This window comes from Labeo rohita, unplaced genomic scaffold, assembly GCF_022985175.1.
Source record: "Labeo rohita strain BAU-BD-2019 unplaced genomic scaffold, IGBB_LRoh.1.0 scaffold_881, whole genome shotgun sequence".
NCBI classification, from domain to species: Eukaryota; Metazoa; Chordata; class Actinopteri; order Cypriniformes; family Cyprinidae; genus Labeo; species Labeo rohita.
Genome location: NW_026129834.1, coordinates 1,826 through 18,636, shown reverse-complemented (window position 1 = coordinate 18,636; position 16,811 = coordinate 1,826). Strand labels below are relative to the sequence as shown.

Here is a 16,811-nt window from a genome sequence, read left to right as displayed (position 1 = left end):
ATATGATTGGTAGTTTTAATAAAATTGAAATCTGAAAAGATTCCAATCTTACCCTGTACTCTAATGCTTCAAAACTTTTTTGTGTGTGGTGTTGCTACTCGATAAAAAAAAAAAAGCCTGCAGTCCTACTTGACCCCTGAAATAGAAACCTTTTTTTTTTTTTTTTTTTTTTTTTTTTGTCAGATTAGCCGTAAGCATATTGTCTAGTTGGGCCCACCCTAACACCAGTGTAATCTTGCTTTTAATCCAAGTGGGCAGTTTTCATGGCTGCATTTAGGAAAACATGCACAATCCCACTTGCAACCCACAATTTATCCCATGTAATTCCCACATAGAGTTTGAAGATGGAACCTAGGTAGGTTTTGTGTAAGTTTCATAGTTGGGCCCCACCTAAAACCCAAAATCCTAAATAAAACACACATTGGTAAATTGCATGGGGCCAACATGGAACCTGTGGACAAAACCATGTACAACCCATATTTAGATGGGTTTTGCATTTGATCCCTAGTTGGGCCCCACCTAAAGCCCAGTGAAATACATAAAACCCTTTTACCTTTTATGAGCATTTTTTTTTTACCTTTATTAAGACATTTTAGACTTTTGCCAAACAAATAAAATCATTATCAACAAAATTCATATTTTCAGTGCAGAGAAAGCACAGACAGATATATTACCCACTGTTTAATGCAGGACATGAATGCATTAAATGCATAAATAATGTTTTGATATTTTAATCCTAAGCCGTTGAATGCTGATATCTGAAATTATTTTAAAAAAAATAGTAAGGGACTTTACATTTGAAATTAAACCCGCCAGTAGGTGGCAGTAAGTCACTATTAATAAGTAAGTCATTGCGATTGAACCGAGTCATTCAAACGGTTGATGGGGGTTGGGTCCCATAATGCTTATGAGAGGTCCGGGTCCTTTCACATGTTGCCCAGTTGGGTCCCACCTTGTGAATATGTCTATGAAAGATTTTTACTGTAGCCTATAAAAGAGAATCACAATACTGATAAAGCATATTCAGATTTTAAATTAGATAGCAGGCTGCAAACGCGTAGCAAAATGAATTCTGCTTCTGCGCTGCAGAAGGAGTATGGTAAGTGTGAACCTGGATCTTCAGGCGTTGTCATCTCGTAACTCTAATTATTACAACAAGATGCAGCATCTTAATCAAACACACCGGAACAACCTAATCAGCGTCTCTAAGATTATTGGCACCTAGAAAGCTGGAGGCAGGTGGGTTTTTAATCAGGATTGGAGTTGCGCCAGGTCGCGTTGGATAGTTAAAACGTTCAAAAAACGATTTTAAAACCATCCTGATCCACCAATTCAGCGCATTTTCCGGAGTCTATTGTGAGATCGTAGGTTGAGAAGATGATACGTCCAGTGTGCTGCTCGTTGATTGTTGTTCTATTGTGTCTGTCTGTATGCTTGAGCACAACAAACGTTGAAGATCCAGACACAGGTAAAGGCTTTTTAAATTCATTCCACAGCGCGAAGAAAAATATATGAATAAGAAAGAACTGACTTCACATCACTTACACATACACGTTATATATAATATGTGACCCTGGGCCACAAAATCAGTCTCAAGTCGCTGGGGTATATTTGTAGCAATAGCCAACAAAAACATTGTATGCGTCAAAATTCTTGATTTTTATTTTGTGCCAAAAATCATCAGGAAATTAAGTGAAGATCATGTTCCATGAAGATATTTTGTACAATTCCTACTGTAAATATCAAAACTTAATTTTTGATTAGTAATATGCATTTGTATGAACTTAATTTGGACAACTTTAAAGGCGAATATTTTTTTTTTTTTTTTTTTTTTTTTGTATCCTCAGATTCCATATATTGAAATGGTTGTATCTCAGCCAAATATTGTTCTATCCTAACAAATCCATACATCAATGGAAAGCTTATTTATGCTTTCAGATTATGTATAAATCTCAATTTTGAAAAATTTGACCCTTATGACTGGTTTTGTGGTCCTGGGTCACACATAACATAACATTATATAATATAATATAATATAACATAACATAACATAACATAACATTTCTTTTTTTCAACAGTCAAAAGACCCATTGATTTGTTACCAGGTATGTATGTATGCCATCACTATCCGTGTGTGTGTGGGGTTTTTTTTTTTTTTTTTTTAACGTTTCATACTACAAGTTATTTAGCATCTGGGGGTAATTTTTACTTGTAAGCCTCTAATGAAGTACTACTTTACAGGCCACTTGGTCAAAGTCTGATTGCATGGATTTAAATGGGTTCAGTTTGTTTTGCTACAAACATTCTAATTAATTTTGTTTGTTTCTCGTGTGTGTGTGTGTGTGTGTTAAAATGCTTGAACCATAGCTGTGGTGGGTATGGTATTATAATTGCTTGAAATATTTAAATGAACTGATGTCTGTGTCTTTATATTAGCATTACTATTTACACACCATAGTGGGGCGGGTTCTATGTTATAATGGCACTCCATTGCCTTTGAAACTGTAGGGATAGATGGTAGATCTGCCCTAACGATCATATTGAATCCTCTTCATTAGTGACCAGTCTGTATTTGGCAACGCTGACTGCTGTGCAGTCCTGTCAAGGATGTTTCTAATAAAGACTGCTCTAGAAGACATGCATGCTTTCAATGTGATTGTGGGGCTGTGCATTTACTCCCTGCTTTTAGTGAGTCAATTAATAGTGAATGTTAGAGGTTAAAAAAAAAAAAAAGCTAAATATTTACTCAAATTGCCATTATGTTTTCCATAATTGCAAAGAAACTACAAGCAACACATTGAATTAAACTAAATTTTGAAGGAAATGGACTAAAAGGTGTGTGTGGGATTATTTATTTATTTATTTATTTATTTATTCTGTTATTATGGTTTTTCTGTCATGTGTTTTGTATGTCAGCAGAACCAGAAAAGCCAGGAGTATGTCCTACAAATGATCTTGGAGCAGCAACGTTAGGAGTGTGTGCAGAGCCATGTTCCCTTGACAGTGACTGTCCAAATGATGAGAAATGCTGCAGCAATGGATGTGGACATCAGTGTATTTCTCCTTCTACATATGGTATATGTCTTGTTATATTAATGTGTGCAATAAATACAGTGGGGTGTGTGTGTTTTTTTTTTTTTTTTTTTTTTTTTTTTTTTTTTTGTTTCTTAATGCAATGAATCATTCAGTATTCAGTGATCTTGTTTCTGTGTCATGTGTCTGTATAATAGAAAAGCCTGGACCGTGTCCAAAAAACCTTGGCATAGGACTGTGTGTTGAGTCATGTTCCCATGACGATGACTGTCCAAACAATCAGAAATGCTGCAGCAATGGATGTGGACATGAGTGTATGGCTCCATATAAAGGTATTTGTAGTGTGTGGGTCAGCTTGCTTTTTTATTTTTTTTTGGTCTCTCCTTTTTATTCAGTCTTTGTATTTTCTATTATGTGTTTTGTATGTCAGCACAACCAGAAAAGCCAGGTGTGTGTCGTATAATCAATGTTGAAGAAGCAATGTTAGGAGTATGTGCTGAGATGTGTTCGCATGATGGTGACTGTCCAAACGATCAGAAATGCTGCAGCAATGGATGTGGACATGAGTGTATGGCTCCATATAAAGGTATCTGTAGTGTGTGGGTCAGCTTGCTTGCTTTTTTTCCCCTCCCTTTTATTTAGTTATTGTTTTTGTCATGTGTTTTATATGTCAGCAGAACCAGAAAAGCCAGGAGCGTGTCCTACAATAAATTTTGAAAAAGCAAAGTTAGGAGTGTGTGCTGAGATGTGTTCCCATGATGGTGACTGTCCAAACGATCGGAAGTGCTGCAGCAATGGATGTGGACATCAGTGTATGGCTCCATATAAAGGTATTTATATTATAATGGTGTGTTAAGCTTTTAAAATTAATTTATTTAATCCTAGCCCCCCTAAAAATGGCCTAGCGATGCCCATGACACCAGTATATAAAGTGAAATGTTATAATTATGCGTTTTACATTTTATGCATACACACGCACACGCACACGCACACACACACACACACAGTTTTACCACCATAAAAAATAGTTTTACCCATGGTAAATTAAATAGAATAAAAAAACACTTTTTTTGGTTTGTTTTTGTTAGTGTACCATTTGTAAATGGTACAACCATAAAACAAACAAATTTTTACTAAGGTACATGTTCAGAAAAGTCACCATTTTTATTTATAAACGGTACAACCATTTTTTAAAAAAAATACAGTACATGTAAACCAAAAAAAAAAGGTACAACCGTGTACAACACACAAATAATAAAATATAAATATAAAATGCACAACATAAATACAATCAAATAAAATTTAACCAAAAATACAAACAAATATTCTATTTAAAATATTACAATATCACATAAAATACACATTAATGCTAATTATATAAAATACTAAAAGCAATTTACCTTTTAAAATCTGTGGAAATTTCTTAGAATTGTGTTATAATTGTTTTTTTTTCTTTACTATAAATTTAAAAAACAAAAAAAAAATTCTAGTAGTAATATAAAATATTTTTTGGGCAGTAAAATATATCATGGTAGTGTCTTAAATAAATTAAATTAAATAAATAAATAAATAAATAAATAAAAATCGTATTACCACATGAACCAAACTCAGGAGCATATGTCACTCAGTCATTTCCTTTCGTTTTGTTAATCTGTTAATTAGGATATTTAAGTTAAATGTATTTTGCTTATTCATGATTTAAATTTTTTTTTTTTTTTTTAGTTTAACTTTAATTTTTGTTGCTTGTTGATGCCTGTCCGCCGCATTCTTTATCTTCGCTGACCCCGCAGCGGTCTCTCTCTGTTAGCTTTGTTTTAGTGATACCAGTCCAGGTGTTTCCAGGAGTTATTCGTGCTATTTCTCCTTGTTGAGAGTGTGGTGTCGCCCATAGATTACACCTGATTATGCATTCTTGTTGTTTTCTCTGATGAAATTAATAAAACGGGAGTGTGTCCATCTCACACATGTAGAATTTGTCTTGGCAGTCATCTTAACCATCGAATTCCAGCAACAGGAAATAGACAAACTATTTTACATGCTTATTTATTTATTTATTTATTTATTTATTATTATTATTATTATTATTATTATTATTATTATTATTATTATTATTATTATTATTTTATTTTTTGCTCTGTTGCTGTTTTGCAGTGTTGGTAAATTCACCACTTAAGTTTGAGTTAAAAGATCGTAACGAGTAATATTATTACCCAAATTTGATTAGTAATGTGTTATATTATTGCATTACAGCAAAAAGTAATATACTGTATTATTACTTTTGTAACGTGTTACTCTCATCACTGTTCAGTGATGAGGTTTCCATCACATGTTTGTATAACAGAAAAGCCAGGAGCAAAAACCTTAGAATAGGAGTGTGTTGAGTCGTGTTCTTATGATGCTGAATGTACGAATGGTAAGAAATGCTGTGGACATGAGTGTATGGCTCTATCTAAAGATATGGAATACTAATGCATTGGTCAAGTGTTGTGTGGTTTTTTTTTTTTTTTTTTTTTTTTTTTTTTTTTTTCCCCCATTACAGTGATTGAGTCGTTCCACATTTAGTAATCTGGCTTCCTTGTTGTGTGTTTGTATAACAGAAAAGCCAGGAGTGTGTCCAAGGAGAGTTATTGGTGTAAGACTGTGTGAAGAGTTGTGTGCCCATGACACTGATTGTCCAGATGATGAGAAATGCTGCAGCACTAAATGTGGACGTGAATGTACACCTCCATTTAAAGGTATTTGTTATTTTGATGCTTGGGTCCCAACACGTGTGGTTTAATATTTATCATTTTCAATGTCAAAGTACTTAATTTTGGGCCATAGGACCATTTTAGGCAAGTGTTTTTAAAATAAAATGAATAATACTTGAAATACAGCTCACTATAAAAGTAAAACGTGATTCATGCTTTGTGTTTTGTGCTGTCTGAATGCAGTTAAAGTGACAGACTAAATCTGATCATCTGTATCCATGCAGTGAGGACTCCTCCATGTTTCAAAGCAAATGTGTGCTGATAACACTACCCATGATGATCAGTATCCTGCCAGATAGAAGTGTTGCCCAACCACCTGTGGCCATGCATGTAGCTAACCATGCCGATTTAATCATAGGAAATGATCTAATGATCTATCTAGAAGTTCTCGATTTGTTTTCTTCTTGAGGTCTTCTACATTCACCAAATAAATCATGATAGTACATCATAGTTTATCAAAACTTCTGTGTTGTGTGGAATTATTATTATTATTATTATTATTATTATTAATAAGTAAATGCTTTCTCCAGGAATTTGCCAGCAAAAGTAGTGGGAAAGCCTTGAACTGGAGTACAAAGCTACCAGAAATGAAACCAAGAGCACAGGTTAACACTAGATTAATAGTTTAATCTCGGTTTAAAAAAAAACAAACAAACAAAAACAAGAATTTAGCAAGTCAGTCAGAGGCGGATCTACCGGGGTGGCAATTGCCACCCTAAGAATAAGCTGAGCCACCCCAGAATTATCACAGAATAAAATATAAATGTAAGCAGTGTTTCATGTGCTTATTTTCAGCCGCAGCGATGACAGCGTAACTCAAAATAATGGCAAAAAACACGTCTTTAAATAAAATGTGCACGATGGTTGGGAAAAAAAAAATCTAATCTAACCCACAGCAACATGCTGTGGGCTGGGTGTGGGCACTGTGGGGATAGTGTGGGCACTGTGGGGATAGTGTGGGCACTGTAGGGATAGTGTGGGCATGCTGTGGGCTGGGTGTGGGCACTGTGGGGATAGTGTGAGCATGCTGTGGGCTGGGTGTGGGCACAGTGGGGAAAATGTGGGCATGCTGTAGGCTGGGTGGGGGCACCTGTGAATGGCCATTGTGGCCTTAAATAACAAAATTAGTTTGCTTTTACTTTGTACCTGCAAAATGCCACAATATTACTATTAATGCATATGCAGAATAACTGCACGCTGAAAGAAGAAATAATAAATTAAGAGTCATAAATTTCGAATACTTTCATTTATTCACAGCCATGTAAAAAAAAAAAAAAAAAAAAAAAAAAGCAGAAAACACTACTGTTTAAAAGTTTAGGGTCAGTAAGATTTGTCAGTGTTTTTGAAAGAACTCTCTTATGCCTACCAAAACGACATTTCTTATCATCAGCAGTCATGAAAACTGTTGTGCTGCTTTATATTTTTGAGGAAACCATGATATATTTTTTTCAGGATCCTTTAAATAATGCTTTTAAAAGAGCAGCATTTATTTGAAATAGGATTTTTGTGCAACAATGTAAAAGGTTGTATCAATTTAACGCATCCTTGCTGAACACAAATAATTTCTTAAACATTTAAAATGTAAAAATGTATTTCTTAGATAAAAAAATAATAATAATAATAATAATAATAATAATAATAATAATAATAATAATAATAATAATAATAAAATACTGACCCCAAACTACTGAACAGTGGAATGTATTCAATTATTTTATAGGACAGAGCAATGATCAATTATAACTAAATCAGAACATTAAGTAGATCATAAATCAGTTCCCTAAGGGGCAACAGTAGAACTCTGCCTGATCACTGTTCTTCTGCTCCTTCCACCATCCCAAGTGTCTTATACTGCGGAGGCATTTAATAGATGTTTCCATTTCAGATGCTGTGGCCAGCCTACTTTTTGTTCCATCATCTAAGTGAGAAAGAAAAGAACAATTAAAATGTATATGTGTATATATATATATATATATATATATATATATATATATATATATATGTATATGTATATATGTGTGTATATATATATATATATATAAAACCCCCTAAATAATACAACATTGTCTCAGTGTATTTTGTCAATACTACGAAAGTCAATGGCATCCAATGTCGTTTTCATTGTACAGACAAAAACAGTTGAAATGTTCTTCTAAATCTCTCTTTTTTAAAAAAAAAAAAACAACAACAACAGAGTGAGTAAATGATGAAAGAACTGTAATTTTTGGAGGAAGGTGCACTTTAAGAAATTACTAATGACTTTAACTTGATGCATCAATGTGCAGCTTTAAATAAACTTAAATGCACTTGCATTACAAAAGATGCAGCGACCCGATGGCTCTTTGTTTAGCTGAAGTTGACAAGCCAAAGGGAGAAAAAGAAAGAGAGAGAGAGAAAAATATTAGTGAAATATAACAAATACAACTTAAAAAGTATTTAGGTTTTGACTAATCACCTTTGAGAAGAGATGCAGGATCACTTCCTGAACCAACATCAGTTCAGCTCCAACCTGTCCACACGCTTGCTTGGAAGTCTGTGGTAATCCTGAAGACCCTGATCAGCTGGTTCAGCTGTACATGATCGGGGCTGGAGCTAAACTTTGCAATCAAGACTAGATGGAAATCAGTACTCAAAAGAGAAAGAAGACAAACATTACATTAATAGTATAAAACAAACAAACAAACAAATAAATAAATATCACTATGTACAATAATATCTGAGAATGTAAAAGAAAGAAAAAATAAATAAAAATAAGTCAAGCATTACACAGGTTACAGTTAAACGGCCAGGAGAAATCATTATTCATGAATATGCTACCTTTAATATTATTTCCTGATCTATATATATATATATATATATATATATATATATATGTATATGTATATGTGGCTGATTACATATGACAGTGATAATCTTTATAGCTACATACTGATTCAGGAGCTTTGTTTGATAGGCACCCGTACTGTACTCTAACGAGTCTCTCTCTCTCTCTGTGCCACAGCTTGTTTAAGACGCAACTCCTACAAAGATAGTATTGATATAATCGTATGATATATCATTTTTAAGTAACAATAACATGACAATAATATGGCTGTATCTTTGTAATAATCTTTAAGCAAATGTACATTGTTTGCGAAACTTTCCTAACGTTAACCGTTATCGGTCAGCGCGGAGAATTTACCGACGTCTATCAGTTATAAACAGATACATTAATGATATGTAACGAGATTTTATAAGCGTGTAGCCGAGGTATCGGTCTTTGTCAGGTGACGTCACACTCACAAGAATTGAATTGCATTTTGGGTATCGCCGCCATTTGTAAGGTATCAAAGCCGAGGTGTTCTGTAGTTGCAGAATTGTTTTTGATTTGCTTAAAAAATTTTACGTTTTTGTTGTGCTTAAGTCAGCGGTGGTAAATTACACGATAGAAAAGGTTAAAAACTGACCACAAGGAAAGCTATTTTAGGTCTCCCACTTGAAAGACAACATACAGCGGAAATAACCAAGAAGCGTCGGATGGCCTGCATAGCAGTGGGGATATGCAAAATCATCATATGTGCCCGTCGACATTTTCATGAAGCTAAGTTAAGCGAATTTTTTTTTTTTTTTTTTTTTTTTTTTTTTAAGTATGTGCTTATTTTCTATTTTCTTTAGTACCTAACGTCATATCCACATGCTGTTTTGGGATATCAATGCTATTCAGTGGTGTAGTGCAGGTATACGGCGTAATGACAAGTGTGGATAAATGCAAATATTCCCTAAAAGCACCCAGTAAAGACAGTGATGCGGTCAGGAATGTGGCACCGGATTCCTTTGAAATATGTTTGGCACCCCATAAAAAGAAATAATTACCAAAACTATGCAGTTCGTTTGTGCTACGTTTGTGCTGATTTGTGCCGCAAAAACGAACGTTTGTGCTGGTTTGGTGTTTAAGATATTAAACATTATTTTTTTGACCGTGTGACGTCACTCTCCACCCCGTGTCGTCCAAATCGTTCCAAACCGGCGCAGTTCGTTTGTGCTCGATTTGTGCCCGTTTGTGCCGTTAAAATAAACACGGTATCTGTTTTCCTACCCTAGATATAACCAAAATATTTTCGGGGCTGTGACGTCACTCTCCACCCCAGTTCGTCTAAATCACACAAAACTGGTGTCATTCGTTTGTGCTCGATTTGTGCCGGTTTGTGCCGTTGAAATGAACGTCAAATATATTTTCCCTTCTTAATAATAAAAACAATTTGAGGCAGTGACGTCACTCTCCACCCCATGTCGTCCAAATCTCTCCAAACCGGTGCCGTTCGTTTGTGCTCGTTTGTGCCGTTAAAACGAACCTGGTATCTCCGAGCCCTTCTTAAATATAATGGGTAAAATATTTGTTTGGGACTGTTACGTAACTCTCCACCCCATATCGTCGAAATCGCTCCAAAAGGTGCCATTCGTTTGTGCTCGATTTGTGCCGGTTTGTGCCGTTGAAATGAACGTCAAATATATTTCCCCTTCTTAATAATAACAAAAACAATTTGAGGCAGTGACGTCACTCTCCACCCCATGTCGTCCAAATCTCTCCAAACCGGTGCCGTTCGTTTGTGCTCGATTTGTGCCGCTAAAATAAACATTGTATCTAATTCCGTTCCTTAGAAAAAAACAAATACAATATGGGGCAGTGATGTCACGCTCCACCCCATGCCTTCCAAATCTCTCTAAACCGGTGCCGTTCGTTTGTGCTGGATTTGTGCCGGTTTGTGCCGTTAAAAGAAACCATGTAACCATGACCTCTTTTTAAATATAACGAAAATTTCACTGTCCACTCCATTTAGTGCCACTGCAGAGTTTAAAAAAAAAGAAATTAGTGTTCATGCTGCCTTAAAATTTAAAATGTAGTCTTTTCACTTAGTCTTTTAAAGTTAGTTTTCACTAACTTCATTTAAAGTTGACTAAATTTAAATTTCAAGGCATATTGTATAGCCTATATATAATTATATAGCCTAATTCAAAGCGCTCCTCACACAAAATGGCGTGTTTATTTGTGCTCGATTTGTGCCAGAAATCCTGGTTGTAACTAAAATTCGTCTTAAATTGGATATTTAAAGGGAGAAAACTTAAGCACTTAATATACCATTATCTATAGGAAACATGTAGCCTAAATGTAATTGCATGGCATGACTGCATTTAATAGCTAATATGGTAAAGTTTTTCTGCCCCCCTTATAAACCATTATTTACCGCACTGCATAAGAAAACGAAAAAGGACGTAACGGACTGTGAAAAAAGGGTTCGTAGATAAAATAGGCTTAAGCTATAGACTGCTGAATGTGTGCATGGTAGGACAAATTACCGGTCATTGGAAAAATACTACAAGAAATTGATAGATATTACTGTAGCTAATCAACGAGGTAAATCTATTTGATATATTTTAATGCAAGTTGAAGAAAAAAAAATCAAAATTCAATGAAAACGAATGTTTTGTTGATATTGTGAGTGCACACAAAGTAGACTCTTTGCAGTTCTGAATGATGTATTACTCTTACCTTTAGCAAAAATGATGGCGTAGATGTTAATTAAAAAATCGCAAGCGATATTGCCGGCGCCTCCATGTCTGCGCGCTGTAGCTTCCACACTCTGCAAGGATTAAAATGCGCCTAAAAGCGCACATTTATATGTTGAATATTTAAATTAATATTGTGAAATGCATTAATTGTTTTATATTTATATATCTTATATATATTTTATTTTAGGCAAGTCGTGTTGATTTTGAGAAGGCTAGAACATATATGATCAGCTCACTGTCTGCTGCCGGCGGCTTGGTCGGCAAAGCAAAAAAAAAAAAAAAAAAAGAATTTAACAAACATAAACTGTTCCAAACATATTTCTAAAATAACTTAAAGAAACGAAAATAAATACAGCCACTTTGCCATTAAAAATATTAACGAATATTCGTGGGGAATCCATGTTTAATATTCTAATGGCACAAATCGAACACAACCGAATTTTTGTTGACGTTAGTGTTCTGCCTTGAATTTTAAATTTAGTCAGTATGAAATATGAAGTAACTGCAAACTTGGAGCTGACTAAATTTAAAATTTTAAGGCAGCATGAACACTAACTTTTTTAAAACTCTGCAATGGCGCTATGGGGTGGAGAGCGAAATTTTCGTTATATTTAAAGAGAGGTCATGGTTGGGTTCCTTTATACAGCACGAACGGGCACAAATCAAGCACAAACTAATGGCAACATTTTGGAATGATTTAGATTGCATGGGGTGCAGAGTGACGTCGCTGTTCGTAAAAAAAAGTGTTGTTTTCGTTATATTTAAGCAGCGGTCATAGTTACATGATTTCTTTTAACGGCACAAACCGGCACAAATCGAGCACAAACGAACGGCACCAGTTTAGAGAGATTTGGACTACATGGGGTGGAGAGTGACGTCACTGCCTCAAATTCTTTTTGTTATTTCTAAGAAGGGGAAACATATTTGATGTTCATTTCAACGGCACAAACCGGCACACACAAATCGAGCACAAACGAATGGCACCTTTTGGAGTGATTTCGACGATATGGGGTGGAGCGTTACGTAACAGTACCAAACAAATATTTTACCCATTATATTTAAGAAGGGCTCGGAGATGCCAGGTTCGTTTTAACGGCACAAACGGGCACAAATTGAGCACAAACGAACGGCACCGGTTTGGAGAGATTTGTACAACATGGGGTGGAAAGTGACGTCACACGGTCAAAAAAATAATGTTTAATATCTTAAACACCAAACCAGCACAAACGTTCGTTTTTGCGGCACAAATCAGCACAAACGTAGCACAAACGAATGGCATAGTTTTGGTCATTATTTCTTTTTATGGGGTGCCAACTTCACGGAGGTGTTTGACCGTTGCGCCGGCGCCGTCCCCCGCCACAGATGTTGTCCGTTCATACACAAGAGCATGTCAGCTTAGTGGTAAAATAATTATTATTGATAACTAATTTGAATCAGTACATTATACCGAAAACAATACATGTAGAATAAAAAAGCAGGTTTCCAGGGGTTGCCAGGGCACCACTAAACAGACAGCCAGAGAGCAGAAAGGCGTCATGTACCATGAAATGTCACGCAATCGTTTTATGCATGGGTGTAGAGATTTATATTATTTCACTACTGAAATTCTTAACTAAATACTTAACTGAATACCAAACCAAAATACATTTTTAATATTTTTATTTTTTATGTATTTCTGTATTTCATATAGGTTGGTGTGACTAAACTGTAAGAAAAAAAATAAACACATTGCAGCCAGCTGAGATGATGGCCCAGGAGGCTGGAGGAGATGGTCAGCTACACACTGAAGGCTGGAGGAGATAGTCGACTTCACAAGACACCACTCGATGCCACAAACTGAATGTAACTTGTGTATACACAGAAGAAACTGACTGCTTTTCATGTCAGACATAAGGGAAATTCTCACTTCATTTTAAATACTTCTGTTAACTTCATGCACCTCAGGCTGAATCTGCCTGCACAAACACTGTTTTATGCAACTGTTACAGGCACAAAATTATCCTTCATTAGTTCGTGGTGTCCTTTGGACACAGTATAGCAAGGATAGACTGCTTTGAGATTTTCACAGAGAAACCATTCAGTGTAAAAGTGTGTGACAGAAAGTGTTCTACCTACAAACTATTAATTATTTGACATCATCTATCACTTATAACAATCCATGTAGAAAGGGTCATCAGAAATGTTTGGCAGAAGCATTAAATCATCATCACATTATTATTAATGTTATTTTTATTATTATTCAACTTTCTTTGTAGTACTTGCACTGTGTCCACTTAGCAGTATGATGTTCATCATGCTTGTCACATCTTCTGTTATGCATTTTTAAGCTGATTTTATAACACAGTTTTGCATTTATAATAAAGTATATATAATAACATTTCATAAATGTGTTTTTGATTGACTCCTTATCAGTACTTATCAACCAAATGAAGCACGGAAAGTGTCGAACAAACAGGGTAAAGTTTAATACTATTAATGGTATAAGGTAATGTGCAAATCAATGGTAGACAAAAACAGAACATACGTGTATTTGTAAGTAAATAATATACGTTTTTATACAGTAAACAAGAGCACGTCATATTTCCAACGAGGTTGAACACCTGCAGTACTCAACTTTTTGCGGTCAGGTCATGTTAATATGGATCAGTGTTAATTGTTAATGACAAATTATATACATTACGGTTCCTAAAACTTCTGCTGAGATTATCTCGGTCCCATATCTATTTGGTTTGCTTCTGTTTCTCCACTAGGATGATTTAAACAGTCTTTTCTTTACTGCTCTGTATAGTTTCAGTTCACTGCTCAATGCGACGATACCTTCAAAATGGCGTCTCGGTGACGTCACACACAATAAACGCACATGACTGACAAAGACCGATTGTATTGTGCTATATATAAATCTCCCTTTATGTTGCTATTTAAGACTTTAAAACACAGATTAGCTCCTTCTTGCTCGGCTATTACTAATTCATCGCGTAAACAGCAACGGAAAACGACAATAATTCAAATTAACACCAAAATGGACGTAAACTAATTCAATTCAGTGAATTTAAGTGCAATTTTGAAGGATATATTACCTCAGAGATTAACGTTACCTCAGAAAACGGCTTTTCGGCCATTATGACCGTTCCTCCTTTAAACAAGTGACACACTTGTAATCAAATTTACCACTAAAATGGGTGTAATTTAATTCCCATTTATTAATTCACAACCATTTTGACGAATTTTAATAGAAAATTAAGAAATGAACCAAGAAATTTTAAATCTTATCTTACCTGATTGAGAGCCTGGGCCAATAAAACCAATAACAATAACAATTACACCCCTCTCCCGGAAGGCGTGTCCTCACGCCGTACAAAACTAAAACAAAAAAGACAAGAGGGGCGAAAAGGCAGAAAAACAGAGTCTATGTGGGAGGAGGCTTCGGCGGAGGACGGAACCAATTTTTTTACTCAGGTTACATAACTATTTTTATGTGTTGTTTACTGCATTTTTGCAGAACTAAGAAATGATTACCTAGATATATAGTCTTGTGTCAGGAGTAATTTTGTAAGCATTTAAGAATATTTGCAAATTTATGCTGGCTTGTCTTACAGTCTTGTTTAAAAACATAAATAGTTTGGTCAGTTAGATGTTCTAGATGTTTGCTAAAGTGTTGCTAGTTGGTTGCTAGGATAATCTGGGTGGTTGCTAGGCTCTTGCTATGCGGTTGCTGGGGTGTTGCTAGATTATACGGTTGATAGTGTGTTCTGGGTAATTACAGACATTTCCACCTCTGTTAATAACAGAAAATGAAACACTGTTTCCAAATCTGATCCAGTTTCAGTGCTTAGATATTACAATATTTCTTTCTAATGTTAGGAAATTAACATTAAATCATCAACATTAACATCTTAAACTTGCAGTAAAATGTGATTTATACCATCTAAGTAGTAATTTAATAGAATCGCATGTCTTCTTTAGTGATACAAACTCAGAAACATTTACAGTATAACCTGTTTAAGTTGTTTTATATTTTATATTGTTTACTGACTTGGTGCCATGATGGACACTGAAATGTTGTTATTTATTTTTTCATTTTAAAGAGTAAATGATTACTTAATGGTAATGCAATATTTGTGAACATAACTGTGTATTTCAGACTATAAATCCCCAAAAAAAAACTATGCATGGGGGCTTGCTTTGGTGTTGCAACCCCTCATAGACCTCATGCCACACCCTTTGCCACCCTAAAAATTATTTTGTAGATCCGCCCCTGAAGTCAGTATGTCTCTAGAGATTTCAAATTTGGTGAGTGTCCTCTGATGACTAATGTATAATGTAACCTTACAAAAATTAGAAATGTATTTTTTTGACACCAAAGACCTGACACATTTTTCAAGTTATTTTATATAAAAAGAAAATGTTTTTATTTGACACAAACTGCCTGCGATTGCTGACTGGTATCTGAAGTTAATGTTTATTAATATATAATGTATTTAACGTGAACTCCTGGAGATCGCTGGCAAGTATAATGTACCCTTACCACAAATATGAAAAGCATTTTTTTTGACACCAAAGCCCTGACACACTTTTCAAGTTACTTTATATGGACAGAAACTGTTTTTATTTGACACAAACTGCCTGCCATTGCTGACTGGCATCTGAAGTTAATGTTTATTAATATATAATGTACTTGGCGCGAACTCCTGGAGATCGCTGGCAAGTATAATGTAACCTTACCAAAAAATATGAAATGTATTTTTTTTTTAAACCAAAGCACTGACACACATTTCAAGTTATTTTATATGGACAGAAAATGTTTTTATTTGACACAAACTGCCTGCGATTGGTTACTGGTATCTGAAGTTATTGTTTATTAATATATAATGTATTTGAGTGAACTCCTGGAGATCGCTGGCAAGTATAATGTAACCTTACAACAAATATGAAATGTATTTGTTTTTTGACAGCAAAGCGCTGACACACGTTTCAAGTTATTTCAAAAGAAAATGTTTTTATTTGACAAACTGCCTGCCATTGCTGACTGGTATCTGAAGTTAATATTTGAAGAGTTTGGTTGCAAAACGCGATAAACGCCATTTTTTGACATTTGCATTTTATTATTGGAAATCACTGTTCAGATGTACCTTAATCTATGTGTGAATTGCTGCCATTAATAAAATTTAAGAATGTACATTTTAGGCCTCCTATAAAATGTATTTTTTCACAAAACGCGATATCCGCCAGACCAGTTTCTTTACAAAGTGCGATATAACCAGGGTTCGAAATTAACACCCGCCAACCCGCCAAATGCGGGTTAAAAATCATTTTGGCGGTTATTGATAAAGACTTACCAGCCAGTTTGGCCGGTGATGCATGAGCCAATCATGCAAATCATGTCAGAGACGCTCTGGGTCGTTTGTCCCCTCCGTCCTACATTTCACATGAACACTACACTACGGGTGACGTTTTAGATACCTATTGGCAGCAGCGCGCAGA

At 35.1% G+C, this 16,811-nt stretch overlaps 1 protein-coding gene across 7 annotated transcripts; it reads left to right on the top strand.

Moving 5' to 3' along the window:
* Positions 1-203: 203 nt before the first annotated feature.
* Positions 204-13,681, top strand: LOC127162307 (perlwapin). Of its 7 annotated transcripts, none has more exons than XM_051105086.1 (8): positions 217-1,468; positions 2,079-2,105; positions 2,917-3,075; positions 3,231-3,365; positions 3,464-3,619; positions 3,708-3,863; positions 5,631-5,768; positions 6,008-6,244. In XM_051105086.1, the coding sequence occupies exons 1-8, from the start codon at positions 1,378-1,380 to the stop codon at positions 6,043-6,045; spliced, it is 900 nt and encodes a 299-aa protein (XP_050961043.1). In that variant the 5' UTR covers positions 217-1,377; the 3' UTR covers positions 6,046-6,244. The 7 variants fall into 7 exon arrangements, with proteins under 7 accessions (XP_050961048.1, XP_050961049.1, XP_050961047.1 ...); XM_051105089.1 differs by lacking the exon at positions 6,008-6,244 and adding an exon at positions 13,021-13,681 and having other exon boundaries at positions 218-1,468; XM_051105088.1 differs by having other exon boundaries at positions 218-1,468; positions 3,711-3,863.
* Positions 13,682-16,811: the final 3,130 nt, after the last annotated feature.